Below are 26456 nucleotides of genomic sequence, written 5' to 3' on the forward strand. Positions count from 1 at the left end.
CCTGGTCTACAAGAGCTAGTTCCGGGACGGGCACCAAAGCTGCAGAGAAACCCTGTCTCAAAAAACCAAAAAAAAAAAAAAAGAAAAAAAGAAAATGTTGATAGAATGCACTTTTGCTATTTTCAAAAGAATCATAAGGACTCTAGCCAGATGGAGAGGTGCATGATTTTAATGCCAACAAGGCCAGCCTGGTACAAATAGTGTTCCAGGACAGCCAGGGCTATCACACAGAGAAACCTAAAAGGACAGGAAAGTGACGAGGATCACTTTCCACATTCACTATGGGCAAGGCCAAACACTCTTTCCACTCACCTCCCAGCCCAAGTGCTTCCCCCCATGCCTCCTGTAGTTTTTTTTAACTATCAGATACTACCTCTTGTACCTTCCTTTCTCACTGCATACAATACCATACTGTCTCTGTCTGTACAAAAAAAAAAATGAAAAAAAAAAATGAACAAAGCCAAAAAAGAGTCATAAGGACTTTGACAGGGAGAAATGTGTTTACCTACTTGTAGAACAGGGTCACTGCTACCACCAGTGCTCTGAGCTCTGAGCTGGCTAAGCTCTGCATCTGTGGCCTCCTTGGTAGCCAGGGCCTCCTGCAGGCGACGGCTAAGAATGCTCACGGCATTCTCATAAGCTTTGTGTTTAGTCTTCATCTCCTTCTGAGCGCTGGTCAGATCTGAGCCCAGCCGCTTCATCTTCTGCTTCTGTTCTGTGATGGCCCTGAGACATGAGTGAAAATGCTGAGTTAACCTCCTGTACAACCAACCAGCTCCCTGGCCTCAAATACCAAGGGCACACGTTATAGTTCACCCTCCAGGGCTAAATGGTGGATTTTTATTTTATTTTATTATTGTGTGTGTGTGTGAGAGAGAGAGAGACAGAGAGACAGAGAGAGACAGAGAGACAGACGGGACGGGGTTTCTCTGTGTAGCCCTGGTTGTCCTGGAACTTGTCTCAGATCTCCTGAGTAAATTGGGAGCAAGGGGACCTTGAGGGAGGGTTGAAGCGGGGAAGGAAGAGGCAGGGAGGGGAGCAGAGAAAAATGTAGAGCTCAATAAAAATCAAAAAAAAAAAAAAAAGAAAGAAAAGAAAAAGAATAATAGGGATAGAAGAATCCCAGCTATGCAGAAGGTGTGTCAGTTTAAAACATGTACTGGAATATTAATCATGGGACTGTAGAATGAAATTGCTATTAAATGATTAAGGGCTCATAGAGGGCCATACTAATTAAAAATAAGAGAGAAAGAGAGAGATTGTCTCAACAAAACAAAACAACCCAACTGTCTGTCAACAGATAGACTAGGTAGGTAGGTAGGTAGGTAGGTAGGTAGGTAGGTATGTAGGTAGGTGGCCCAAAAGGGTGTTTACATGTGTGTGTATACATGTGTATATTTATTACTAGTTGCTGATAAGGGTCATATGTTTAGGTTTATATGTGTGAGCACAAAAGGGTAAAATGGATGAATAATCAAAATGTCAACCTAATGAGGGAGCAGGAATGTGAGGATATTGACACCAGTGTATGAAATAAAAAGTCAAATTAAATAAAAGGAGATTTTAGAGCTAGGGATGTAGCTCAGTGGTAGAACACCTGCTCAGTGATGCTCAACATCCTGGGTTTCAGCCCCAGCTTGGGGGAGGAGCGTGCTTCTGTATGCTTGAGCAAACCAATTTATAAACTTATATAGGAAAAAAGTAACTGCCAAATCATGATGGTACTTTAGAACTCATGCTCCAGGCTTCCTTTTCATAAGCCTAAGTCCAAAAGGAGTATGTTAGGAACACAGCAACATCAAGGACTGTACAAGCTGTTCCTGCTCTCAGAAGAGCTGGTGCCCTTCACAGGGAAGTGTATGCTGCTTAGACTTACTTCTTGGCTTCTTGCTGCAGCTCTTGTATTTGTTTCTTTAGTGTCTCATTGGCCTCAGTAAGGGCTACCATCTGCTCTTTGTCAAACTGCAAAGACTTTAAAAAGAACAAAGAATGGCCAGTAAGTAAAAAGCCACCTACTTCAGGTATTTGTCACTGATGAACAATACTTCATAGAGGTCAACAGCATTTCTGAGGGTTGGAGAGATAGCTCAGCAATTCAGAGAACTCGATTCTCTCCTAGAGGACCCATGTTCAATTCCCAGAACCCACATAGCAGTTTATAATCATCTGTAACTCCAGTTCCAAGTGATTCAATGCCCTTTTCTGACTTCCATGGGTGGCATGCACATGGTACAGAGATATACATGCAGCCAAAATATCCATATACATAAAAAACATTTTTGGCCACTCTGTCCAGACCATTAAATGCCTTCTTGAAGTTTATGTCCTGGCAGGAAAGACAAGCTCAGGTTAGCCCAGGACTTACTTGATGCCTCATGAGAGGAACAAGCAAGGTGCTTCTGGGTGAACACTGGACACACCATCCTTACATAAACATACTGGTCACTTGTCTACCTGAACTTTGCCCGGACCTCTTAGGGACTTTCAGCATGTCATGTGTAAAATTGAGCCTTTTTGGTTCTAGCATCCTATATATCAACTCTCCAAATTTCTCACCGCAGGATATGATCCTTAGGACAGATGTCTCTACTCATAAGTCATCCCTTAAACCTACCTTGTCTGATCGCCAGGCCAGTCACTGCACTCATTAAAACAGCAAGACTCAGGAAGTATGGCTGTCCAAAGGGCATGGGTAGCTACATGATCCTTTCAGTGACTGCCCTGCCTAAATTCAGGCTATCTGCAGAGCAGTCTCTCCTTTTTGTCTGGTGCCAATTTTATAAACATTGAGGCTCAACCAGTAGTAGCTCCAAAGACCCTGTCACAGAGTAGCATGTCCAGATGCTTACTCTTCTTTGTTTCTTTCATATGCCATCACAACCTGGACTTATCTGAATATTAGTTTCAGGAAGGCCTAGTCTCTAGATTGTTTTAAACGTCTTCCTTGGCCAGCGTTCCTTATTCTGCCTTATATACAGTAAGCCCTCAGCACATTTGGCTGAACCTATCTCTTGCATTGCACAACCTATGTATTGCATCCTACCTGCAGGTGAGTCTCCATTTCATCTCGTTCTTTCTGCACTGACTGAAGATGCCCCTCGAGATCTGCCATCTTCTGGTGAACCAGGGACATCTCCTTTTGCAGTCGTGAGTGTTCTACTTCCACAATCTTCTTCTCTCCATGCACCTTCATTAGCTCCTGCCTCAGTTCCTTCATCTCTGAGTCCAGCCGTTTTTTTGTGGTTCTCAGCTCGCTAATGAGCTGATCTTTGGAAGCAGCATCTCGCCGGTAGGCCTCTACCATTACCTTCAGGAAAAGACAAAAGTAATAAGCCAGTGCCAGTCAACATCTTGCCCAGGAAATAAGGCTGGCTTACATAAAAATGTTTACCAACCGTACCCACGTTCTCAGAGAGTTAGATGCAAGAGCTCTAATCACTAAACTATATCTCTAGCCCTAGGGCACAACTTTTTATACACAAAACAATACAGTTTATGAAATCTAACACTACTCCTTGAGAAATACCAATTGATGATGGTATGTCTGGATTTCTGTTTCATGATGTGACTACAAACTATGCCCCCCAAATCTGGACGTTGTGTGAAACATCCCATTATCCTCCTGGTATCCTTATATGTTTTGGGTGATCTCACAAGGGCTAATCTCCCTTTAGTTGGGGTGCTTGGATTCTGAAAGTTAGTCCTTCACGTATCTCTGTAATAAACTGAAACATAACTTATAAACAAGCTCTGGCGGATCTTCTTCTCTTAGAATAAAACATTCAACTGATGCTGGCAATGAAGCAAGGAATCAGCCATTCCTCCATCAGGAGACAAGGGCTTCACAATACAAGACTTTATGTCATAGACCTGTTGAGTACAAACTGAATTTGTTTTTAATGTTAGATTGTGGTGTAAGCTTTTCATATATACTTTATACACCAAACACAACCAACATACACTGACCAAAAAAAAATGTATAACACACAGATCTTGGAAGTAATAATGACAGGGTGTCCTGACAGGTACCACAACGGTAGTTATTACACTCAGTCTTTGAGGATCACAGACCCTACCTCCAGGAGAAATGGCATGCTACCTCACTGACTGCAGTGGAGGACAAGTTAGAACAAGTACAATGCCTTTAAAAAAGATAAGGCCTAGATGCTTTCCTCTTTCTGATTTTGTTCTACTGAAGCAAACAAACTACTCAGAATATGCCCAAAACTTGTTTCTCGTGTCTTACCTTTTGCTGAAGAAACTGCTCCTTTACTTTCTGCATCTGTTTTCTCAATGAGGCTGTCTCTTGCTGCAAGTGCTCCACCTACAGGACAGGTTTGCAAAAGGGTGGGTGGCCTGACAGTTCTAGGTCTGTGCCCTGTGGCATTTCTTAAGAGTCAGCACTAGCTAGAGCGCAGAAGGTGGCTTTCAGTCAGACACATACTTTCTGATAGCCCATGGGCTCCTCAGGCAGGACACACAACCAACATTCTCCCTCCTTGCCACTTAAGAGCACAAAGACAAGATGAAGGGCATAGAAGTGAAAGAAAGGATGAGGCAGGGGATGCTCTAGAGTAGATTTAAGTCCTTCCTGGAATAGCCAGAGAGGAAATACTTTTAAGTTTTGTGGGCCACATGTTCTTGCAGCAGCTTCTCAGCTCTGTTCTTGCAGCAGGAAAGCAGCCAGACACTACATAAAGGAATAGTGGGGTTCTAGTTCAATGAATCTCAATTTACAGCAACCCACATCCCTGGAACTTAATGCATACCAGAGACCAGCCCACCCCTACTACCTGGAAGCTTGTAGAACCTGCCATCTCAGGCCCCAGGCTGAGAGAGATCTGCACATAAAGTGCCCCAGGGACTCAGGAATGCATGATATATTTGAAGGGCTACTGGTACAGCAAAACTTGCTGCTGCCTTGTTATTTCGTGTGAGAGAAAGAGAGAGATTCTGGGGATTGAACCCTGGTGCATATGAGGCAAGTATTCTACCACTAAGTTACACCTCAAGCCCAATAAAAAATGCTTCTGAACCAGTCAGACACCTTACCAGGGCTCTTTCGGCACTCTGTATGGTACATCTCCATGATATATGATAGAGATACCCAGACACATAACATTATTCATTCAATTATTATTACATTCTCACATTCTAAAGTGTCAGTGAAGTCATGCTCACCCAACAGCAGTTAAGAACACTGCATGTGATCCCAATCTTAGATGGTGGAAAATGAGGTCAGTAAACCCCAGAACCTTGTCTGGACAGTTTTTTCTCAGACACCCTTGTGTATATGTGCTGATTCTAACCAGCCAGGTGAGACAGCCAGCACCTGGGCAGGGCGGAAGTTGAAAGACAGCAGTTTCCCTGTAAGGGTTTTGGTACACCTCTACCCCTCGAGTCAGGAAATAGACTTCAGAACTCCAGGAGTAGGAGGACCTCACTCCACCATGCTGTTACATCTTTAATGAAACCATAACCCAATACAGTAAAATCTCAACATGATAAATACTTTCCAGTGTCACCTGAGGTCCCTCTTACCACACTAATTGAGAACTCTGACAATTCCCCCTAAATTAATGTCTCCAAGAGAAACAGACCATAATCCCTAATCCTTTGTCCTTACAGAGCAGGATATTCAGGCATTATAATTCCAACACAAGTTCCATTTTCTGATCATCCTTCTTTACTATGTTTTTCTTAATAGATTTGTCAATTTCAGTGTCATAGTGTTAGCACACTGCTGTTCCCCATATATGGCCAGCCCAGTGGGCTGTGCTTTTACTTTTACACACCAGGACACTGGTGTTAACAGGAGGAAACTGCTATGAACTATCTGTCCTACCTTGAACATTGTATCACATCATGACTGGTTTGCCACATGCAGGAAGAAGAAACCAAACCAAGTATACTGCAGCTTCTCCTCCAGCTGAAAGTCATAACATAAAGCAGCAAAACCTGGTGCTTTCTTGGCAGATACATTTAAAAGTCCCACAAAACACTTGTTTTCTCAGTATCTGTTTCCTCCACACCCAGAGGCCAATGGAGTTAAAGGTTAGAACAAGAACTACTGGTTTCCTGTTTAAGAACACTCTTCCACTGGTCACATTTGTAACAAGACATCCCAGAAAAGAATCAATTTATGGTCCTTCCAGAAAACAACTAAGACAGTATTACCTGGCTGGACTTGACAGCCAATTCTTGTCTCAGCTGTTCCAATAGTCCTGATGTCTCTTCAGTATCTTCTTCCAATTGCTGTACTCCTCTGTCAAGTTCCTCCTTGTCATTCTTGGCCGAGTGTAGAGCCACTTCCAAAACAATCTTCTCATTCTGCAAGAAGTGAATTGTGTCCTCCCTAGAGTCAGCCTCTCTCTGCAGCTCCTCTAGCCTTGCTTGTAGCTCGTCATAACGTGTTTGCAGGTCATCAAGAGACTGCCCCTTGGACTGTAGAGCCTCCTGCGTGGAGGTGAGCTGCTTTATCACATCTAGATGCTCCTGCTGAAGTGCGGCAAGCTGCTGGTCTCGCTGGAACAATGTCAATTTCACCTGAAAACAAATGATAAACTTAACATGCTGCCTGCCTTCCACCCTGGTACAAGAATTTATACATTTTTGATGTTCAGGATTTAAATACATTTGATGAATTCATTGAAGAGTCTTTTTTATGTAAAATTTTTGGATAGAAGAACATAAATAGGGGCTGGAGAGATGGCTCAGCGGTTAAGAGCATTGCCTGCTCTTCCAAGGGTCCTGAGTTCAATTCCCAGCAACCACATGGTGGCTCACAACCATCTGTAAGGAGTTCTGGCGCCCTCTTCTGGCCTGCAGGCATGCACCCAGACAGAATATTGTATACATAATAAATAAATAAATATTAAAAAAAAAAAAAAGAACATAAATAGAAGCAAACCTGGTAGAGTTGGCGGCAGAACACTCTGATAGTGATCCTTCAAATATATTCAACAAACATCCTAAACTACCAATACAGTCTGATGCCAGAGATCACACACAGGCCACACATGAATGGCACTGGAACATGCATACCATGCAAAGCCCATATCCAAATAAATCTCTGTGAGCCTGGGGTTCAGGAAGCAGTAGTTACTTGCCTGTTCCAATTGTTGCTCTAGGGATGCTGCTGCATCTGCCACTTTCTGTAACTGCTCCCGTTCACCTTCAAATTCTTGCAGCCTTCTTTGGAGGTCCTCCTCCACCATTGTCTTCGCCTCCTGGATCTGTAAAAATGCTGCTTCCTGATCCAACATGTCAGCCTGAATAAGAAAACAGTGTTTCTTTTAAAGATTTATTTTGTGTATGTGAGTGTTTTTTTAAAAAGATTTATTTATTATTATACATAGTCTTCTGCCTGCATGTATGCCTGCAGGCCAGAAGAGGGCATAGACCTCATTATAGAAGGCTGTGAGCCACCATGCTTTTGCCAGGAATTGAACTCAGGAATGCTGGAAGAGCAGCCACTGCTCTTCACCTGTGTTATCTCTTCAGCCCATATGAATGTTTTGACTGCATATATATGGGCACCACCTGCATGCTTAGTGCTTGTGAGGCCAGAAGAAGGCATTGGATCTCCTGGAACTGGGGTTAAGATGGTTGTGAGACACAGGGTGCTGAAAATTCAACCTGGGTTCTTTGAAAGAACAGCAAGTGCTTTTAACCATTGAGCCCTCTCTCTAGTCCTAGAAACAGCACGCCCTTTGTTTGTTTGGTTTTGTCTAGATAAGGTTTCACTGTAGCTTTGGAGCGCGTCCTGAAATTTATAGACCTGGCTGGCCTTGAACTCAGAGATCTACCTAGCTAAATATGGCATTTCTTAATAATTTGGCTATAAATGGTAAAACCTGACATTGTGATACCTTATTTTTTAAAAAAATAAGACAGAGGCTTTCTAATTACATCATATATATGGGGAAAAGATGCAATACACGTATTTTTGAGGTCAAAGGACAATTGTGGGAATCGGTTCTTTCCTTCACTGTGTTGGTCACAGGAACCAAACTCGTCGTCAGTCTTGGGGGCAAGCGCTTTACTACCAAGCCATTTCACTGTTCCTTCCACTTTGCCTCTGAGTTGTAGGCCTCACTGAACTACAACTTCCTACGTGGACCAAGCTGGCCTCAAACTTAGAGAGATCTTTCTACTTTTGTCTCCCAAGTGCTGGAAGCTGGGCAATACCTTTAATCCCAGCCCTTGGGAGGCAGAGACAGGCAGATCTCTGAGTTTGAGACCCGCCTGGTCTACAGAGTGAGTTCTAGGACAGGCAAGGCTGCATAGAGAAACCCTGTCTCAAAACTACAAACAAAAAAGATGAGTGCTGGAATTAAAGGTATGTGCCAACACACTGAACTTTTTTTTTTTTTTAAACTTTAAAATGCAAGTCTATAAGTAGACCATGTTGGTCAAATACTTTCTGAGTGCTGGAATAGCAGTGGGTATACATTATTACACCCAGCTTTGGTACATTCCTTACAGGAAATAATTCATACATCAAAAGTGTCATTGGTTCTTTACAGAGCCTTTACTCATTATGGCTCTCAACATGGTTCTCTCCCATTATCTGAGCCAAATGGCTGTGTGCTCCATATGGAGGGGGTGGGGAACAAAAACAAGTAGAACGTTGAAAAGATGAGAAATCAGATGAGCCATCAGTAAGCTGAATTCTGTGTTAACTATCTATGAAAGGTCAGGATCAAAACTGACCCAGAAACATAATTCACAACCATTACTGACTACATTTTTTTTAAATATAAAAAATTCTTTTTTACATTTAGTGTGTGTGCAAGTGCAATTCAGCGTGCGGCACACATATGATGGTGACATTGTGGAGGTCAGAAGATAAGTTGCAGGAGTCAGCTTTTCTTCTACCATGTAGGTTGCAGGCATCTAACTTAAGTCAATAGGCTTGGCAGCAAGCAACTTTACCATCCTGTCAGTCACTGACTAGATGCTTTATGGTTTCTTCTTTTTTGCTTCTTGTAACAAGAATATCAAGCAAGTATTACTATCGATTTTATACAAAAGGAAACTAGGGCAAGAGATGTGGCTTGTGGTATCACTAGCACATATAAGAACTTATGCTCTGCTGGGCAGTGGTGGCGCACGCCTTTAATTCCAGCACTCGGGAGTCAGAGGCAGGTGGATCTCTGAGTTCGAGGCCAGCTGGTCTACAGAGCGAGTTCCAGGACAGTCAGAGCCATTACACAGAGAAATGCTGTCTTGAAAAACAAAAATACAAACAAACAAAAGAGCTTGTGCTCCATCTCTAACAAGAAAAAAAAAGGGGGGGCTAGGAATATAATACAGTTAGTAAAATGATTGCCTAGCACTCAAAAAGCTCTGGGTTTGATCCTCGTTATCACATAAAAAGGGATATTGTGGGACATTTATATACTTACAATCCCTAGGACACAGAGGCAGGAGGTTAAGAGTTCAAGGTTATCTTAGTTATAGAGAGTTTGTAGCCAGCCTGGCTACAAAGACCTGTCTTAAAAGGCAAAAAAAAAAAAAAAAGACTCAGATAGGTTTAGGTTAAGAAATCATTGAGGACAGTGGTTCTCAACCTATGGGTCAAGACCCCACTGAGGAGTCACATATCAGATATCCTGCATATCAGATATTTATTTACATTACAATTCATAGCAGTTGTGAAATTACAGTCATGAAACAGCAGTGAAATAACTTTTTAAAGATTTATTTATTTATTATGTATACAATGTTTTGCTTGCATGTGTCCCTGCAGGTCAGAAGTTGGCACCAGATCTTATTACAGGTGGTTGTGAGCCACCATGTGGTTGCTGGGAATTGAACTCAGGACCTCTGGAAGAGTAATCAGTGCGTTCAACTGCTGAGCCACCTGTCTAGCCCAACAATGAAATAATTTTATGGTCAGGGTCACCATAACATGAGGAACTTATTAAAGTGTTGCAGTAAGAACCACTGTTAGGGTGTTACATAGAATGGGATTTGGATCCAGGGAAAATATACTATATTTCCCATCATCATCTAGAGATGATCTTTAGAGACACAGACAATAGTGAAAATGCCTTTGGGAGAACAGTGGGCACTGCAGGACTGAAGGCAGTTTGAGCACTTACAAACAAAAAACACTATCATCACTGGGAAATACTATTTAACATACAAATATACTTAATCTCCTTTCCCCCATTCATTCTATGGCTAGCTCTGTCCCAAGATAGCAACAATACACTGTGCACTGGTAGGAACTCAGGTCCAAGGTTTTAGAGAAGAACTACAAGGTCCCAAGGACACTCAGGCCAGAGAAGATGTATAATTCCAAAATGATGAACAGCTATTACTGAACACTGCTCAAAGGGATTTTGTGTGTGCGTGATGTTTGCATGGTGCATGCACATAAGTGAGTGGGAACACACTCATGCATGTATATACATATGTAATATAAACACACACACACACAGACAGGCCCAAGGAAGATACTGGGTGTCTGCCTCTGTTTCCATCAAACCACCTTGAAGCAATGTCTCTCACTGAAGTGAAACTTGCCATTCTGTGTAGATTAGCTAGCCAGCAAGCTCACAGGTTCCTCGTCTCAAGCTCCCACAAATGCTGGACTTACAGGCACACACAGCCACGTCTGACTTTTATGTGACTCATGTCCTCATGCTTGCACAAGTGCTCTCACCTACTATGCCATCTCTGTAGCCCCACAAGAATTTTTGAAATATTACCTAATATAGAAAAGTATACATAGTCACAAGATACATTTATGTTCACTTATAGGTAATTTGATTATATCCGTGCATGTTTTACACTTGCTAGCAAGAGCCAAAGTTAGATAAAAATTATCACTCTACCATCACCACAGCCCTCACCTCAATGCTCTGGAGCTGAACAGCTATGCGCTCTTTTTCCTTGATGGATCTATGCTGAGTCTCTGTCAGCTGGTGAGACAGGGACACATTCTCAAGCTTCAGGTGCTCCAAAAGGCCTGCTTGGGTCATCTGTCCAACCTTCAAAGAAAAACCCAGGAGGTAAAAAGAGCTTAAAATTAGCTATTAAGTGTAGGCCATCCTATCATTTGTCACTAAGATGTTCTCTCTTTGTTAACAATGGCTACTGGCTGACCTCCTAAATGTCCCCCAATGCAGGGAAAGCTCCTGCCCTTTTGTCTTCCACCCAGGACTCAACTACACAAATCCTCTGCCAGCCTATGTTGAACTGGAGTCATGTGGGTCCTGTTTTGGGGAGGGAGGTGCACCAAGAAATCAGGCTTTCACACCTGAGATCATGCAGTTTGGACATGACCTACACTGGAGTTCCCACTTAAGGTACACCTATAAACTAATAACCAAATCCCACTGGATCACCACCAGGTCCAGAGACAATCAAGGCCTAATTTGGCTCACAGTGTCTTTGAGAGAAGGAACTCAGCACCCTAAACCTTCCCCCAAGGGTAGAAGAGGAGCAGCAGAGAGAAGCAAAATATGAAAATACTTAAGTGCAAAAGGTCTGTGGCAAGATCTCCCCCACCTCATGTACAACCCTGGCAGACCTCCTAAACTGACAAGTCCAACATGGGACAGAATGATGGGCCTCAGAGCTAGAGAAGCTGCACAGAGCAAGGGAGGAAATACAGCAGTTGCTGGGGCTGTGTTTAAAGACAACAAAAAGAAAAGGACTGCCCTGCATCTTCCACCCCACTGGGTACTACAGAAAGCAGTAGTCAGGGACAGAAGCAGCATGAAAAACCCTAGTTACAGACCATAAAAAAATCATCACACTCCTTGACAGTTACCTTTCTATTTCCCTGACTTACACATGAATTCAACTTCTTTGAATATTCTACACCTAAAGAGCATAGCAATTTATGTCTTCTTTCTTTCCTTTTTCTCTCTTCTCTTCCTATCTCGCTCTCCTCCCTCTCCCTCTCCTTCCTTCCCCCTCCCCCCTCTCTCTGAACCAGGGTTTTGCTGTGTAGCCTGGAACTTGTTTTACAGACCAGGCTAGCCTCAGAACTCACAGAGAGCCACCTGCCTCTGCCTCCTAAGTGCTGGGATTACAGATACATGTTTGCATGCTTGACTAAGCTAAATTTTCCAAAGGATGACTGAAAGTGCTCTTTTGCATCTTTAATCAGTATAGTCAGTCAGGCCTTCAGAGTAAAATATATTCCAGAGGTTGGGTGCACCCCTCATGGTCTTGACTTCCTTGTTCATGTTCTCTCTCCTTCTGCTCCTCATTATAACCTTGGGAGCTCAGTCCGGTGCTCCAGTGTGGGTCTCTGTCTCTATCTCCATCCATCGCTAGATGAAGGTTCTATGGCGATATGCAAGATATTCATCAGTATGATTATAGGATAGGTTCATTTCAGGTTCCCTATCCTCAGGTGCCCCAATGAACTAACTGGGGACATTGCCCTGGGCATCTGGTAGCCATTCCAAGTTCAAGTCTCTTGCCAACCCTTAGGTGGCTCCCTTAACTAAGGTATGAGTTTCCCTGCTCCCCTATCCAACCTTCCTTTATCCCCAATCACCCCAATTCCCCCAGTTCCCTTCATCCTCTCCACTGTCTGAGACAGTGGGGCCGATCTATTGGGAGCTCACCAAGGCCAGCTGGACTGCTACTGAAAAAACATGGGATAAAACCGGACTCTGAATGTGGCAGACAATGAGAGCTGACGAGAGGCCAAGGAGAATGGCACGGGAACTTTCATCTGGCGATGGATCGAGAGAGAGACAGAGACCCAATTTGGAGCAACGGTCTGAGCTCTTAAGGTCCAAATGAGGAGCAGAAGGAGGGAGAACATGAGCAAGGAAATCAGGACCACGAGGCGTGCACCCACCCACTGTGACAGTGGAACTGATCTATTGGGAGCTCTCCAAGGCCAGTTGGACTGGGACGGAATAAGCATGGGTTGAAACTGGACTCTCTGAACATGGCGGACAATGAAGGCTGATGAGAAGCCAAGGACAATGGCACTAGGTTTCGATCCTAATACATGAACTGGCTTTGTGGGAGCTTAGCCTGTTTGGATGCTCACCTTCCTGGACCTAGATAGAAGTGGGAGGACCTTGGTCTTCCTGTAGGGCAGGGAATTTGGACTGCTCTTCAGTATCGAGAGGGAGGGGGAATGGAGTGGGGGGAGGAGAAGAGGAGTGGGGATAGGGGGAGGGGAGCGGGGGGAGGGGAAATATGTGGGAGGAGGGGGAGGGAAATGGGAAACGGGGAGCAGTTGGAAATTTTAATTAAAAAAGAATAAAAAAAAAAGATGAAAAAAAATATATATATATTCCAGAAACTTGCCTATTTCTCTTGCATGTTTCAAAGGCATAATGCCTAAGTAGAGCTTCCAGATAGTGCCATGCGAAACCATACACATCAGTGTTACTTCTGTCTAAAGGATACACAGACCAACACATCCTTTCACACATGCAAATTCAAAGACTGGCTTGTTTAGCTTCTGCTACAAAATAGGAGAGAGGAAAATGTCCCTTATAGGTCCTGAAAGCCAACAGTTCAGGTAGGAAATATCTATTGGTCAAGACCAAGCAGCCAGAGAAAGATCAAACTCTGACAAGGACTACCTGCCAAATTCTTTTTCATTCAAGAACATCTCAAGAAAGAGATTCAAAGCACAGAGGACAGGATGGGAGAGCCTCAAAGGCCAAGAAATTTGTGTTTGAGGGCTCAGGTCAAAGGAAGATTGACCCTTTGGTTGAAAGGAAGGAATGAAAAGCTCTTGTAGAGGAGGGGTGTGGTTAGGAAGTAATCATCAGATACTAAACAAAAACATGTATATGAAATCTAAAACCATAAACACCTTTCCCCCCCATTTTGGTAGCTTGGAATGTCTTGTCTCAGTCTTTAAGAGTTTTGGATGTCATCGTACTCAGTTTAGAAACACCTTTGTAATGCAGGGGAAAGCACATGCCATATCCTTGAAAGAAGTTCCCCACACTATACCTGGATGTGGGCCACCTCTCCCTGCAGCCTGACCCTGGCTTCCTGGGCCAACGCAAGCTGCTGTTGGTACCACTGCCGGGCATGCTGCAGTGATGTAATTTCAGCCTGTGATGCTTGTAGTTTGCTGGTCAGTGTTGTACGCTCCAGCTGTACTTGATGGAGCTGACTCTGTAGGGCTGCCATCTGCTGCCGAAGGTCATGCACTGAAAGCAAGCAAGGACAGCCAATTTAGACTAACCACCACTAACAAAAGCCACAGCTGATTGGTCATCTGACCTAAAGTTGAAGTCAATGGAGAGAAGCAATACAGTTGATGTTGTGTATGCACAGTGGCTGTGTTCTATAAAGTCACCACAAAAACAGCAGTGGTGGACAAAGAACCACTGCTCCCAGACAGATAGGGGGTTCCTGTGAGTCCCTCAACATAACAGTTCTAGTAACTGATGAATGTATCTGTTCATTTACCTGAGAGTTTGTTTAAACACACCTTATTTATCTTATTTCTTTCCTGAATTATTTCTCTATTATCTACTAATTATTCACCCATCTGTCATTTTATCTTAATTATGATGAATGACTATAAAGTTCATGGCCAGCAGCTCTGTGGAAGTCAGCTACCACGACAGGAAAGTTTCTGTAACAAACTGTCTCCTCCACAGAATAGCTCAGTCTCCTCACATACAGAACATCAGTATTTGGAGCCATTTTAAACAGCAAAACACCCCCTTAAGAAAGCCCCAAAGTGGGCATGCGACAGTAAACAGATACAAAAAGGACACTTGTTAACAGTCTGACCTGAGGTGAACAAGAGATCTGAGTGTCCCCTTTTCCTACAGAGTTGGAAGAACACATATCAAGTGACTCAAATCTTAGCTAATCCAGCAATGTCCATGAACAATTATAAAAGTCCTATGAGTAAACCTGGAATTACAAATAAAGTTAAGCTGGGAAGAAATTCGTTATAAAATCTGTAATGAACTGGGTGGTGGTGGCAAACGCTTTTAATCCCAGCACTCGGGAGGCAGAGGCAGGCGGATCTCTGTGAGTTTGAGGCCAGCTTGATCTACAAGAGCTAGTTCCAGAACAGGCTCAAAAACTACAGAGAAACCCTGTCTCAAAAAACCAAAAATTTAATTATATCCTGAATTTAGGAACTACTTGTCTTTTGAAGACATTCTCCTTCATTTCTTTATTTTTATATGGTTACAGGGACTTGTTAAGTTGTCCAGGCTGGCCATAAACTTTTTATTTCTTCGATTAGCTTTCAGAGTAGCTGGGACTAAAGTTTTGAAGTTATGTGCCACTAAACCTGGTTTCAATGTTTTAAATGATAATGAGAGAGTCAGAGAAAGAGGTGACCAGTTTGCGGATAGTTTTATGCCAATTTGACATAAACTAAAGTCATCTGAGAGGACAAAAACTCAAGAAAATACTTCCATAAGATCAGGTCATAGGTAATCCTGTAGGGCATTTTCTTAATTAGTCACTGATGGGGGAGGGCTCAGTCCATCTAGGGTAGTGTCACCCCTGTGTTGGTGGTCCTTGGGTTCTATAAGAAACTAGACTGAGCAAACCAGGGGGGCAGGCCAGTAAGCAGTATTTCTCCATGGCCTCTGCATCATCTCTTACCTCCAGGATCCTGCCCTGTCTGAGTCCTGTCCTGACTTCCTTCAATGATGAACAGTGATGTGGAAGCATAAGCCAAATAAACCCTTTCCTCCCTAAGTCATGGTGGTTCATCACAGCAATAGTAACCCTACATAGGATATAGTGGTACAAGATTTTTGGCTTACCACCTGAGAGATGGGAGGCAGAAGGATCCAATGCTCAAGGTCATTCTCAGTAACAAAGCAAGTTCAAGGCTAGCCTAAGCTACACAAGACCATGTCTCAAAAACAAAAACATAACAATAAAAAAGTATGATTTTTTTAAAAGAGAATTTATGATCCTTTCTTTTCATTGTTTCAATTCCAAAGTAATGAGACCTCAAAATAGTGTCGACATCCAAATCCTACACAGAAAGCAGCTACAGATCAGTGCAGGAACTTCCATACTAGGCACGTAAGCAACTCACCCCAAGTCTGTTATGCTAGCCTCGGAACACTAGTCCAATGAAAACGGCAGTCCTCAAAGGAACAAAATTAACTCATCTAGAAAATTTCAGATTTTTTTCCCCTGAGGAACTAATTATCAAAAAATTGTCAAAGACTGAAAAATAGCAACTACTAAGGGACTGCTTTGATGCAGGTGGACTTTGCTCTGCTCTAGTGTTAGAAATGAGCTTCTGGGATAGCAGCTTATCATTGTTCTCCTTAAGGTCATCACAGCCTCACAGTCTCAGCTGAAAGTACAGACTGTAGACACGACCCTCCTCTGCACTGGACAAGAGCCTCACCTAAGAATTCTGTGTTTTTCTATGTCCTTGGGTCTTGAAGTCTTCAATCCTAACCCCATTTCTCCCTCTCTTTGAAACTCCTATTCAAATAATATTTTCTTAATGTCTGTTTGGTATCAGGGTTTGGCTTAGGTGAAGACTGAAACCAGGGTATCTCTATGAATGACCTCCAGGTTAGCTCCTGAGAGTTACAGACCAACACACTGAACAAAGGGTCACTAATCAACAATATAGGCATTGCTCTTAAATATTTTAGATAACATGTGAAATTCATAGGGATAAATGTACAATAAACACACAGCTCGCCGGGCAGTGGTGGCGCACGCCTTTAATCCCAGCACTTGGGAGGCAGAGGCAGGCGGATCTCTGTGAGTTCGAGACCAGCCTGGTCTACAAGAGCTAGTTCCAGGACAGACTCCAAAACCACAGCAAACCCTGTTTCGAAAAACCAAAAAAAAAAAAAAAAAAAACAAACAAACAAACAAAAAAAAAAAAGCAAAAAAACCACACAGCTCAACTATTCCAAAAACACTGGGTTTAGGGGAAAAAAAGAGTAGAAAGAATTATTTCTAGTGGTCAAAAGCCCAAGTCAATTTCTAAGATTACAACAGCTATTTTATGCAAAAGCATAGACTTTCAAGAGTTCAGCCAAAATTCTATTTACTTTAGTAATGTAGAGACTCTGTATTAAATGCTAAGCTAACGTGAACCTGAAGCTACATCCACATGATCCAGAAATCACATTTGGGCTGCAGGCCTTACCTGTGTTGTCCTTGCTGAGGATGTTTCTCTGCATGTCCTCCACTTTGGCCATCAGTCTCTGATACTGCTCCTCTGCCACTTGCAGGTCATTGTTAGAGGATGCCAGGCTGGCATTTTTAGCTTCTAGCATGTTCTGCAGGTCAGTCATGGCCCGTTCCAGATCCCAGCAAGATTGCTTCAAAGTGTTCACTTCAGAACTAAGGGAGTCTTGCTTCTGCTGGCTGCTGTGACTGTGCTCTACCTGTGCCTGCAGCCTTGTGCTCAGGGCAGCAAGCTGGGCCTGTAGCTCAGCCTTCTCTTGAAGTGCCTGAAAATACCCACAAACGACCACAATGACTTTCATAAAAATAAGTCACTTCTATCCACTGTTTTAACAAGGCTGCTGAAACTGATTACATCTACAATTAGTGGGACAGAGAAAATGAGTGTTACTTAAAACATTCTACCCCCAAACCAGTCACTTAAACATGACAGCTATCCCTCATATCAAAGAAGTTGAAGGATCCTAAGAAATAAAAGCAGTCAGATTCTGATCACTGAAGAAAATCTGCAAAACATCTGCAGAAAAATGCTGTTGTAGACACTCCAGGGCTGAGCCAGGGCAGATGGAAGAGTGGCACTGAGTAACTACAACAATGCCACAGGACAGAGCATATAGAGCAAAGTTAGCCCAGGAGCTACAGAGGAGCCAAGAGACAAGTGAGGGCTGGGTGTGTTACTCGGTGGTAGAGAGTTTGGTTAGCATGCAATAGGACCAGAATTCAATCCCTAGCACCACAAAAGGGGTGGGGGTGTTGATAAATAAAAAATTAAAAAGACAAAGACCCAGCCACCAGCACATTTTACTCACCCCAAGTCTAAGAGTATGTATAGGAATTCAAGACACTAAAGAAAATTGTGAAGACAACATATTCAACAAACAGAACAAACACCAAAAGGAACTGAAATAAATCAATAAAACTCAACAAGATTTTATTAATTTGCAGTGATAGGGATTAACCCCAGGGATTTATGTACGCTAGGCAAATGTTCTAACTCTGACCTGCACACCAGGTCAAGAGGAATTTAGAGCCAGTATAACTGACATCCACATAAAACTGCCAGAGATCTATGTGGCTCTTGAGTTTAGCAGGACCCACTTCACAGGAACATTAGAAAACAAAGCAAGTGAAGAAGCAAGTGAAGATGCTCAGACCAACCTAAGAACTGAGTTTACAGAGGAAGCATAAATGTAGGCAAAAAAGTTACATTCTGAATTAGTACAGAAAACTGTGGGCAACCAAAAATTACTCTTAAAACCTCTGAAGTCACCTTTGAAGACTGTTTTATGTATAGCTTAATTAACTGACTTATGCCTAAGGAATTTTTAAGCATGACATATGTACTTAGCAAAGCAATTTAATCTCACCGCCACACATGGCTTTTCATACTGTAGTATGTGTTTATAACCTCAGGTCTCTTGCTATCTCAGCATGTATGTGTAATGATCCCCTCATAAAGGTAATAGCTGAATTCCCCTGAACAGACTCATTCTAAACTGCTGACAGAAAGAAAAAATCTAGTTCTCTGCTAGTGAGAAAAAAATAAACAAACAAAATTAAAACAAGCCAATCATGGTGGCAAAGGCCTGTAATCCAAGCCATTGGGGGGGCAGGTATGAGGATAAAGAGCTCAAGGTTATCCTTAGCTCCATAGCAACTTCAAAGCCACCCTGCGCTAAATGAGAATTGTCTCAAAACAAAGGGGGGGGGAGGAAAAAGAAGAAATGGAGGAGGAGGAAGAGGAGAAGAAGAAGAAGAGGATGAGGAGGAGAAAGTTGAAAAACCTAAAAAGCAAGAAATGAAAAACCAGGAATCTAAAATGGCTAAAAGACACTTAAGGAAATGCTCAACATCCTTAGTCATCAGAAAATGCAAATTAAAAACAACTCTGAGATTCCATCTTACGCCTGAAAGAATGGCCAAAATCAAAAACACTGATGACAACTTATGCTGGAGAGGTTGTGGGGAAAAGGGAACACTTCTGTATTGCTGGTGGGAATGCAAGCTGGTACAACTTGCAAGGCGATTTCTCAGAAAATTAGAAAACAACCTTCCTCAAGACCCAGTAATACCACTTTTGGATATATACCCAAAGAATGCTCAATCGTGCCACAAGGACATGTGCTCAACTATGTTCATAGCAGCTCTGTTTGTCATAGCCAGAATCTGCAAACAACCTAAATGCCCCTCGATTGAAGAATGGATAAGAAAAATGTGGTACATTTACACAATGGAGTACTACACAGCAGAAAAAAATAATGACAGCTTGAATTTTGCAGGAAAATGGATGGAGCTAGAAAACATTATTTTGAGTGAGGTAACCCAGACACAGAAAGACAATTATCACATGTACTCACTCATAGGTGGTTTTTAAACATAAAGCAAAGAAAACCAGCCTACAAACCACAATCCCAGAGAACTTAGACAACAATGCGGACACTAAGAGAGACTTACATAGATCTAATCTACATGGGAAGTAGAAAGTATAAAAAGAAAAGATCTCCTGAGTAAGCTGGGAACATGGGGACCTTGGGGGAGGCCTGAAGGGGGAAGCGGAGAGACAGGGAGAGGAACAAAGAAAAATGTAGAACTCAATAAATATCGATAAAATAAAATTTGAAAAAAAGAAATGAAAAATCATTTTTTTAAAAGAATAAATTTATGTATGTGTGTATACACATGGAAGTACCCACAAAGGACAGAAGAGGGTATGCTAGATCATCTAGAGCTGAAATTATAGGCAGCTGTGCAGCTGCCTGTTTTGAATTCTATGAAACAACCTTGGGTTCTCTGAAAGAACAGTAAGTGCGCTTAACCACTGGTCAGTATCTCCAGATTCCCCCTCCCCCATAAAAAAACAAGATATAGTAAAATTAATATCAGACAAAGCAGACCCTGGACTAGCAAGATAGCTCAGAAGGTAAAGTCACTTGCTTCCAGCATGATGCTCTTAGTTTGATTCCCCAAACCCATATGGTAGAAAGAACAAACCAACTACTGCAAATTGTCTAGCATCCACATACATGCCAAAGTAGGTGTATATCCATCCCTACCGTACACACAAGCACAAACAAACAAATATAATACCCTTTAAGAACTGAAAAAAAAAAAACTATTAAAAAGTAAATGTAGGCTGGGCAGTGGTGGGTGCATGCCTTAATCCCAGCACTCGGGAGGCAGAGCAGGCGGATCTCTGAGAGTTCAAGGCCAGCCTGGTCTACAAGAGCTCAAGAGCTAGTTCCAGGACAGGCTCTAAAAAAAGATAAGAAAGTAAATGTAGAAGCCACTGCAAAAAGTACTAATGGAGACAAAACGAAACTGTTACTCTATCAGAGAAATGTAAAGCCACCAGGAGAAATAAGCTATCAGACTCTCAGGTATATTTAGGACATGCTCTTGGCAAATTCTGATGGAGAAAAAGGGAAAGAATGAATTAGTTATAACACAACTAACACAACTTTGTATAAGACCAACATGCTCTACAGACAAAATGTTTAACATGGACAACTTGGCTGATGAATTACACTTAAGGATATCTATAAAATTACACACAGCAAAGACAAAAAGATATTGTTTTCAAAGATTTGCCTCATTAAGCAACAATCAAACACCCCTTACCTGACTGGCTTCTAATGACAAAGCCTCCAGCTGTCCTTCAAGTCTCATTTTATCTTTGAGAATCTGCAACATTTCATCCTGTGTTTCAGCAAGAGAGCTCTCCATGGACATACTAGGGGTCAGAAGTATAAAGTCAGGAGATGAGAATATAATAGTTGTTAATCCTTTATCCTTCTTCATATTGTCCAATTTCTACACACCCCTTCTGCTTCTCCTGTTTTCTGGATCTTTTTGGTTTTGTTTTGTTTTTGCTTTTTTAAAAGATAGAGTCCTTCTATTATGTAGGAAATACACAGGTCCTCTGTGACCTGAAACTCTCTATAAAGTCTAGACTGATTCTGAACTTACAATTCCCCTGCCTCAGTCTCCTAAGTGCTTGGATCATGGGTATGCATCACTAACACCCACTTCCTCCCAGATTTTAAAATAAACAAGCAAAAAGTCTTTACAGTGTACTTAATTTTATGTTCATGCCTCCTATAAAAGAACATGCTCCAGAAACAGGAGTTTATAAGCACCTTCCCAGGTGCTTAAGAGATAGGTTTATGTGAATATGAGAAAATGGATGCTTTTCATACCACACAAGTGGTTTAGAATGACTCTACTTATAAAGTGGCAGAGCTCTGAGCAGTTGAAAAGCTAATGTAAAGATTGGGCTGCATTAACAAAACACCTGGCACAACAGTGGTTGAGAGCCCAGAGTCAAGGCTGCTGCCTTACCTGCTGCAGACACTGTCTCTGCGGCTCTGTACCTCCCCGTTGACTTCCTGGTTCTCATCCTGGCACTGGGCTGCTGCAGCCTGTAGTACATCTTTAATCGAAGGAAACTGACCCAGGGCGTCAGCAGAAATCTCCTGGCCATCAACCATATAAGCTGCTCCCGGCATGCCCACATTAGCCAGGACACTACAGGCCCCTCTTGCAGAGAAGCTGCTGTGTGAGGAGCTGTCACTTTCATTTCCGTCAGCCTCCAACACACTATCCCCCGTCAGTGAGGTGCTCTCTACACGGTTATCAGTCTCAGGTGACGGGCTAACCTCAGACACAACTGAAGTGCTGCTTCTACTCTGTTTCAGGGAACCTCCAACAGCATCAGCAGTGGATCCTAGGCCACCAGAGCCACTTGAATCTTCAGTTCTGTAGTCAGCCAGACTCCGAATCTTGCTTGATTTGGAACTCTTTTTCTCCTTAGAATGCGCCAGCAGCCCTAAGCTGCCTACCTTGGGCCCTCGAGGAACACTGGTACGCAGGAAGGAATACTCTTTTGTCACAGCTACAGTACTGGCTCTTGGCAAATTTTCTGGATTTAACATGAGCTCAGGATCAAGTGTACTAAAAAGTTTCACTTTTGTTGCAGGTTGACTGAACTGAGAAGAAAACAAAAGTATAAAATATGATTAAGATTAGCAAGCAGTATTCTAAAATTGTCATCCATAAAGCATGTGCCAATGAACATTCTTTCTACCAATGGCAGTCTGCCAGACCCTTAGAATGTTGGGTGCAGCTGATCTTTTAATTCTCTTTCTCTCAAGAACCACTCAGGTAACATTGAATAATCAGATTTGACCATCCGGGGCCTGAAACACATCCTTTAATAGCCATCCCTGGAAAAATATTTTAAAGTGAGTAACATAACAATTCCTGCTCATCTAACTTTCCTGCTATCGTCCTGGTTAGTTTCTCAAATATAGAGAAAAACTATTTTTTTCAAAAAGTCCTATTAAATTAGGTCAACTTTAGTTTTGAAATTATTTTAGTTTTTAGTTTTGAAATTATTCAAGAGGTAGTAAGCATCTTTACTCTTATCTGCTTATATATACCTCACCAAAGACATACTGTACCCTTTCTAATTGGGTGAGGAGGATGGTGACACAGGGGTCTCATAGTTCAGGCTGATTAAGAACTTGTGATCCCCTGCCTCCATCTTGGTACTAAGGTAACTGTGTCAAAGCACTCAACTATGTGAAACTCTTGCTCCATTTTAAATTGTTTATTATCATTTTAATTCCCAGCTAATTTTTTTTTATCATTTTTATTGTTGTAAATTATCTTTTCCAAGCGATAATTACTGATTTTTCCCATTAATAAGCAGAAATAATAAAGACACTTTCTTTTCTTTCTTTTTTCTTTTTCTTTAAGACTTATTTATTATGTATACAGTGTTCTGCATGTATGCAATCCTGCAGGCCAGATGAGAGCATCAGGTCTCATTATAGATGGTTGTGAGCCACCACGTGGTTGCCAGGAATTGAACTCAGGTCTTCTGGAAGAGCAAGCAGTCAGTACTCTTAACCTCTGAGCCATCTCTCCAGCCCCCAACAGACAATTTCTTAAGCCAAATTACATCTAATAATGGTTTTGAGTTCATTATTCATAGTCTTCCAAGGCATCGTCAATCTGCAAATAACACCAATTCTACTGTTTGTTAGGGTTTCTAACTCTCACATCATATACTAACTAGAAATTCCAAAATGGCCTGAGTGATATTTGGGATAAAGGAAAAAGTTCAGCTTTGTATTGTATGTCAACATAACTTTCTTTAAAAATTATTCTTTTTTTTTTTTTTTTTTTGGTTTTTTGAGACAGGGTTTCTCTGTAGCTTTGGAGCCTGTCCTGGAACTAGCTCTTGTAGACCAGGCCTCGAACTCACAAAGATCCGCCTGCCTCTGCCTCCCGAGTGCTGGAATTAAAGGCGTGCGCCACCACCACCCGGCCTAAAAATTATTATTATTTTATGTGCATAAGTGTTTGCCTATATGCATATCTGTGTGCCATGTGCATGCCTGGTGCCCTTGGAGGTCAGAAGAGGGTGATGGATGCCTTGGATATGGAGTTACAGAGGATTGTGGACTGTCATGTTGGTGCTGGGAATCAAACACAGATGCTCTGGAAGAAAAGCCAGTGCCATCTCTACAGCCCCAACATAACCTTCTCTCACAGGAAAATTTCCATCCTGACATTCTAACAAATTTATGTGATCCCAGGGGAGGGATGGGGGAGGAATGACAAACATCCTAAACACTGCAGTTAAACATGTGCTAGAAACTGCTGGAAAAGAACACAAAAGGAAAGGTTGAGATGGAGAAACTAGACAACTCAGATGTGGACTGGACAATCCAGAAGTAAACGAGAACCTTACATTACAGAACTCACACAGAGGAAACAGGATACAGCCCAGACTCCAATCCAGACTTACCCTCTCCTGCTGGCGCTTTACTCGGTACTGCAGCAGCTGTTCTTCCAGGCGCTTCCGGGCCTGCAGTCGGATCTGCTCCTCATTTTCCAAGGGCAATGCAGAAGCAGTGGAACCTGCAAGGGAAATGACCATTGAGAAGTTGATACCGGGCAGGGTACAGAAAACAAGTTGGCAATCACAGATTGGTTGTTTTAAATTTAATCACCAGTATATTTTAGCTTATAAACCACAAACAGCCATCTATATTTCATGACAGTTTCCAGACTGAGAAAAAACTAGAGCCACAGTCACTGCATATAGATAAGATCTGTCTTACAAGTGACACAATGCCATGACGGGCCTCTTCTCATGACAAAAGATAGATTTTCTTATAAAGTTACACTCCCAACTATGAAATTACATTCTCAATTGCTGTAATAACAAGCCACAACACTGTAAAAATCAAGACCATATTTGACCATATTTATTCAAACATTGTCTATTTAAAAAACAGATTAGTTTTGCTGTAGCACTTAATGCAGAGTGAAGACCTGGAAGAGTCTGCCTTTGAGGGCTAAGGACAGCTGCATCAGTTTCCTGACAAATGAACTCAAAGCCAGAATTCATATTCAAAAAGAGTAAGCAAAACGAAAACTTTTAAATCAAAAAGTGATTTAAAATGTTTAAAACCTAACCTTTTGGGAGGTGAGTGACCTAGAGTTACTGCAGCTGCAAACCAAGACAGCCACTCTCACCAGGGCTGGGTCTGCGGTTTGATCCTAATAGCCAGAAGATTGTCTGTGAAACATCAGCAGAATACTAAGAGGTCAAAGGGTAGGGGCGGCTAATGCAATAATCCAACTATTTTATATACATCACCCTCTTCAGATATGGATTCTAAAGAAGCAATATTTTTAAAAAGATATTTTTCAAGAAGAGTCTGTAAAATATGGACAGCTACCAGATTCACTAGGAACTTACCACCATGGTAAGCAATCTGTGCACTGACTTTTCAGAGCTACTGTAGTTCAAGTGGTTTGGCCGTATGTATGACAAATCCAGGGGTTCTAGCCATTGCATAGATGCCACAAATCAGCAAACTGACCTGGGTTTAAACAACACTAAAGCTCCATGACAAGCTGTATGAGATAGAGCTTTATAGGTCAGGATGACAGCAACAGATTCATACATTTGTCACTAGCAAGGTGTGAACTCCCTAGAACTGGGGAGGTAAGATCAAATATGTAAGCTCATTTAAAAAATGTATAATTTTATTTATTTATTGGAGAGGTAGGAATATGCAATTTCCAGGGCATGCTTGTGAGGTCAGGGGACAAAGTGCATGAGTCATTTCTCTTTCCATTATATGGGTTCTGGGAATTGATATCAGGTCCTTGGCATTGACTGCAAATGCCTTTAGCAGTTGAGCCATCTCATCAGACCCTAAATTTATGAATTATTTTTATTCTCTATGTGTACGGGCAAGTATATGTTATGACACGAGTGAGGAGGTTAGAGGACAACTTCGGAGAGTTGGTCCTCCCCTTACACCTTTACATGGATTCTGGGGAATCAAACTCAAGTCATCAGGTTTTGCTTCTTTATCTACCGAGCTACCGTCTGCCTACAAGACATCACTTGACTTAAACACTAGTACACTTTCAGAAATGTAAAATGTACTACAACACTGACAAAATGATGCTAGTGAAGAAAAAAGCAAATCATTCCAAAAATGACAGTAAAAATGTCCAACAGATAAAAAGATGCTCAAGTTCTTTGGCAACTGAAGTAAAACAATGTATCATTACCTCACCATCATGTATTAAAAATAATGCAGCACTGGGTACAGTGACACATGCCTGTGGTCTCAAACTACCTGGAAAGCTAAAGTAGAAGGATCACTTGAGTTTAAGAAGCAGATGCTAAAGGCAGGCAGGTGCTGACACAGGCCTTTAATCCTAGCACTTGGGAGGCAGAGCGGAGGAGACATTTGTGAGTTTGAGGTCAGCCTGGTCTATAGAGTGAGTTCTAGGTCAGCCAGGGCTATACAGAGAAATCCTGTCTCAAAAAAAAACAAGACAAAACAAAAGAAGAAGAAAGGAGGGGGAGGAGAATGAGGAGGAGGAAGAGGAGGAGGAGGAGGAGGAGGAGGAGGAGGAGGAAAAGGAGGAGGAGGAGGGAAAGAAAGAAAGAAAGAAAGAAAGAAAGAAAGAAAGAAAGAAAGAAAGAAAGAAAGAAGCAGCGGCGGCAGCTAGCCTGGGTACACAGACCTCATCTGCAAAACTAACAGAAATGGATCAGTTTCAGTACTTGGGAATCAGAGGCAGGTAGATCTCTGTGAGTTTGAGACCAGTTTGATCTTCATATATACTTCTAGGGCTACACAGTGAAACCCTATCTCAAAAATAAAACAACACAATAACAAAAGAGCAAAAGTGTATGCAAGCCTGTAATCCCAGTAGATAAGAGACTGAGGCTGGAGAATCACAAACTCTATGATGGTCTTGCC

At 42.1% G+C, this 26456-nt stretch overlaps 1 protein-coding gene across 4 annotated transcripts in view; it reads right to left on the reverse strand.

Moving 5' to 3' along the window:
- Golga3 (golgin A3) overlaps positions 1-26456 on the reverse strand; it is a 51546-nt gene that overhangs the window by 15699 nt on the left and 9391 nt on the right. For all 4 annotated transcript variants that reach the window (XM_057765998.1, XM_057766000.1, XM_057765997.1 and 1 more), the window contains exons 4-15: positions 23969-24081; positions 21493-22139; positions 20773-20884; positions 17114-17420; positions 13957-14159; positions 10866-11003; positions 7110-7271; positions 6178-6546; positions 4247-4324; positions 3044-3307; positions 1877-1971; positions 510-726 (exon numbers count right to left, since the gene is read on the reverse strand). In XM_057765998.1, coding sequence (XP_057621981.1) covers positions 510-726; positions 1877-1971; positions 3044-3307; positions 4247-4324; positions 6178-6546; positions 7110-7271; positions 10866-11003; positions 13957-14159; positions 17114-17420; positions 20773-20884; positions 21493-22139; positions 23969-24081 — 2705 coding nt within the window. The remainder of the gene's footprint in view (positions 1-509; positions 727-1876; positions 1972-3043; positions 3308-4246; positions 4325-6177; positions 6547-7109; positions 7272-10865; positions 11004-13956; positions 14160-17113; positions 17421-20772; positions 20885-21492; positions 22140-23968; positions 24082-26456) is intronic.

The sequence above is a fragment of the Chionomys nivalis genome, chromosome 3 (genome assembly GCF_950005125.1).
Source record: "Chionomys nivalis chromosome 3, mChiNiv1.1, whole genome shotgun sequence".
In the NCBI taxonomy this organism is placed as follows: Eukaryota; Metazoa; Chordata; class Mammalia; order Rodentia; family Cricetidae; genus Chionomys; species Chionomys nivalis.